The 4,466-nt window shown below is 35.2% G+C and overlaps 1 protein-coding gene across 1 annotated transcript; it reads right to left on the bottom strand.

Annotated features, from left to right (window-relative positions):
- On the bottom strand, positions 1,047-2,850 carry LOC104782446. Its single transcript, XM_010507380.1, has 4 exons — positions 2,460-2,850; positions 1,856-2,375; positions 1,663-1,767; positions 1,047-1,571 (listed from the first exon to the last, which is right to left on the bottom strand). Exons 1-4 carry the CDS (start codon positions 2,736-2,738, stop codon positions 1,459-1,461), a joined length of 1,017 nt encoding a protein of 338 aa, XP_010505682.1. The 5' UTR covers positions 2,739-2,850; the 3' UTR covers positions 1,047-1,458.

Here is a 4,466-nt window from a genome sequence, read left to right as displayed (position 1 = left end):
AAACATGAAATTTTGCAAAGTACTATTAGAAAAACTAACCCTTAGATTACTTTCAAGTTTCAACATTTTACTAAATAACCCTACTTCTCCTTTTTTTTTTCTGTAACATTACTAACCCTACTATTTATATCCTGAAATTTAAACCATAACATCTTGAAATGTCAAAGGCAAAAAAAAAACTAAATAGGACCCTACACAACCTCACACTGCTCAACCACCAAACACTGAAAAAAATTTCGAAATTTGAAAATCAAATATATTACGGATACGTCTCTAGTCCAAATTTGAAAATCAAATTTGAAAATCAACTATTATAGCTTTGTTTTTGTTGACACACACAACTACTGCAACGATTTTTGATCCAAGTTCTGATTTAAAGTAATAGGAAGCAACTTATAACACAGCACATCCATATTAACTCTTGGAAGAAAGTAGTATGTAACAATAACATTTTTACTATTAAGAAAAGAATGAAACTTGTACTATAATAGTTGTAGCTAGGACCGACAGTATATAAAGTTCAAACTAATAATATTTCCAATATCAAAGAGTATACAAAAAGTAGAATTTTGTGGTAAATCCTACACCCCACCGATATGTACAGTAGACAATAATAGATCAGAAGAATTACAGAAGAGATGAAAAAAAACCAAAAGAATAATAAAGGTGTTCCGTATTTCGAAGTCTGTGCATTGCCCACTGCTTCACGCCTACGCAACTCTTTGGCTTCTCTTTTTTTTTCAGATCTTCTTTTCATCTTTTCTTTTTTGCTTTTTCCATGTTTCCATGTCATCATGCCTCTTTTCTTTTTTTTTTTCATTTTTCAAAAAATCTACGTATCTACCCCATTTGATTTGATTTTTTTTTCCGGAGTTCGAAGTACAATAAACTAGTTAGTTCATTGATATTGTAACAACTGTTCTGTTTTACAAATTTTCAACGGGCACACGTTAGAAGCCATAACTTTGCTCAATACGTAAGTAAATCGAAGTACATTAGTACAGTATTACTAAGAACGAGAATTGAAAGAAGATAATAATAATTAATTAACAAACAAAATAATTCCGATGTTTTTTTATTACAACCCCATTAGATTTTTCCACAAATAGCAGAAAACACTACTTAAGTAACACAAATAACAAATCCCACCCAACAACATTTCTGAATTTCACTATCGACTAAAAGTGAAAAAAAAATTACCCCACTCCACTCCACTCCCATATATCCTCCCAAGGTCAACAAAAAAATTACAGAGAGCTTTGTCTTCGTAACTAAAAATACATTATCTTATAATGTAACACACTTGTAATAATATCCCCTAATTTTATTCTTCACAATCATCATATCCCTTATTACTACTAATCATAACATTATAACCTACACCCAAACCACTTCTAAACTAAGGTGCTCTTTCTTTCAGACCAAAACAATCCCAATTTAAACCCAATCATCAGTAGTTCAGTACATCCAATCCTGTGGAAGACGTCTTTCTTGGTTCAGACAACGTCCCCCACTAACTCCTCTGAAACTTCCCTGACGTGCAAGTAGTGCATTTCTAGCCAACATGCACTCTGTTCAAATAATAAATACAGTCATTGTTAGCTCAAAGGCTCTTTTTATTTTGCTTCATTTAAAAGGTTAGTAGTAATTGAGGGCAATTACCATAATCGAACTGGCTACGCCTAGACCCAACAACATTGTTGAACTCATCATCAAAGTTAAGATTGTGCTGATTGACTTTTGATTGCAACACAGCTGGAGAGTTCACTGGTACAGATTTGAAAAACCAAAAATATTAGACTCTTTCTGACACATCAAGACTAATTTACAAAAGAGAATCTTTAAGACATCATACCTGGTTTCTTCTGAGAATTGGGAGGAGTGGTTGTTGGGTATTGCCGGGGAAGGAAAACTCCGGTACCGGCAGAAGGACGCTTCAGGGGAGCTACGCCGTGTTGCGGTGGCAGCCAAGTAGGGTTAGACAAAGCGTTGATGTTCTGTCTTGCGTATCTCGGGTTCTCGAACAGGACATCTTCTTGAACTACTCTCTTCGAGATTCTTGCCTGAGAACAGAGCCACAAGTGGTCAACGAGACGCTGGTGCTGGAGCTCAGTAAGAATCGCAGCGTTTTGACGGCGGAGTAGAGACTCAGGGGTTTGAAGAGGAAGATGATGAGGCTCATTGTAGCTTCCGAGTTTGAGTCTAGCAACTTCTCCAGCAGCTGCAGAGATCACATCCCAGGCATTGTCTCTACGAGATGATGACGTAGGAACCGGTGGGGATGGAAGGATAGGACTTCTGCTTCCATAGTTTGAAAAGCTTCCGAGTCCACTCAGTGTTGACTGAGGCGAAGTAGCTGCGGCTTGACGTTTCTCCTACAGAGCAGAGCAAAATCAGTAAGCATGAGTTGTGTAGATTTATAGAAGATAAAGAAGAGAGATCTTAGCGGTGTTTCTTACCTGAGTCTTTAAGAGAGGAGGAGTAAGGCGGTGAGTAGAAGGAGCGAGTCGGCGAGTTAAACCAGCGAGGAAGTCTTCCTCGTCGTCACTGCTCTCGTCTTCCGTCTCAGTGGAGTCACCGGGAGAAGTGAAACCAGGGGAGAAGGAAGGAGAGTCGAACTCGTAAGGGAACTCGTTAGGGAAACCGAGTCGAGTAGGGGTTAACTCGGGAGCAGGAGCTTTCTCCATGATAGGAAGAAGGTTGACGGAGAGATAAGGAGGTGGGAGAGGACGAGACATAGAAGAAGACGAAGTAGCAGAGGAGAGAAATAGAGAGAGAGAGTAGCTTTGATGTGTGAAGTAGTAAATGGATTTTTAAGTGAGGAGGAAGATGGAGAATGTTGAAGACATGGTTGCTTTTATTAAGGTTTCAGGGTTTCTATGAGACAGCTCAAAAGCACTTTAATTTTCTCACTTCTGCTTTTTTTTTTTTGTTCTTTTTTTTTTCTAAATATAATTATTATCCGTAATTAATGCGTGATGGACGAAAATCAAAATCTATTTTCTTTTGGTCTTTCTTTTAACTATTTTGCCTTGGAAACAAAAAAAACAATGCTGTGTACTTTGTATTTTAAAAAAATAAAAAAATACTAGTACTTCGTATTAGTAGTACATTTGTTATTAAAAAAACCAATATACTTTGATGTATCATGTATGTACTATCATTTGGATTAAAAAATATGAGTTTATTAATAAATAGTATAAATTTGCAACAACAAAAAAAAGAAAAGAAAATGAGACTGTTGCAAGTATCTCATCGTGTTGTCTTTGGTTCTAGTAATATTTTTTTATTATCGTATAAGAAGATAGTAGTAATGAGGAAATGTGAAAGGGCATGAGAAATACAGGTGGAACCCACTTAATCCCAAAATCAACAAGTTGTCATTTTTACAGCTCCAATGTCTCATCTAGTAAATGTTTCTTTAATTAATAAAAACACTAAAACAAAATCTCAGTCTTTAAGACGACTAGACTAAAAATATTAGGGGAAAAATACCAAAAAAATTCCATGTTATTTTTATTTGGATATTTAATACCCAATAAGCTAATCTTCTGCCAATCACACGGCTTTTCTTCATCTGTCCAATCAAAGAACCCATGAACAGCACATCTGTAGAATCTTCTTTCTGGATTATCGTTTGTCCACAATTTTATAACAATAGTCGTTTTTTCATAATGGCAGATAGGACCCCAGAACGTCTTCCTGAATTTGCATCAGACCGAGAACTTTGACTCATCACTCGATCCATTGGTTGTTGGCAGAAGAACACACACGATAAAGAAGAAAAGAAATTGGAGAATATATATTTTTAGGGTTTGTCATCTCAAAATCGATTTGGGGAGATAATTAAGGGCATTATTGTCTTTCGTTTATCACCAATTAACCATGTGTTTGGTTTAATTAACCCGATTTAGAGATTCCGTTAATCAAATTAATATGTCAGATGTTTGATTCAACAAATCAATATAACATAATGTTTTAAAAATCATCAAATAAATACACGAGACATTTATATTCCAATATAAAATCATTAGATATTAAATTTCCAAATAAAAATAACAGGGGTTTTTTGGTATTTTTCCAAAATATTAGTGTGGCCAAATGAAAAAGCAACTAAGAACACTTGATAATCACGCCTTCCTCTCATATTTTGCCTCTCATGCAAATCCTTCTCATCATTCTAATCATCTCCTTTCCCCCATTAATAGAGTATACTGCTAATTATATATAATCGCGCTCCTTTTTAGTACTAGTATTTATGAGACGAGAATTAATTATAGTATGAAGTACAGTTACACAGCTAATTATGAGTTTATAACCAACTAAAAAGATGAAGAAGAAGGGTCACAAACTAGGTTCAAAGGTTTAAAACCAAAAGACTGTTCGGTTTTTTCTGGTAACCATTGAAAGACCCCTATTTTGTTAGTTTACTTACTAGTAGGGTTTTTTTATTTTTATTTACACAC

The sequence above is a fragment of the Camelina sativa genome, chromosome 4 (assembly GCF_000633955.1).
Source record: "Camelina sativa cultivar DH55 chromosome 4, Cs, whole genome shotgun sequence".
Classification (NCBI taxonomy): Eukaryota; Viridiplantae; Streptophyta; class Magnoliopsida; order Brassicales; family Brassicaceae; genus Camelina; species Camelina sativa.
Note: the sequence above shows the minus strand (reverse complement) of the source record. Positions and strands in the feature narration are given on the sequence as shown.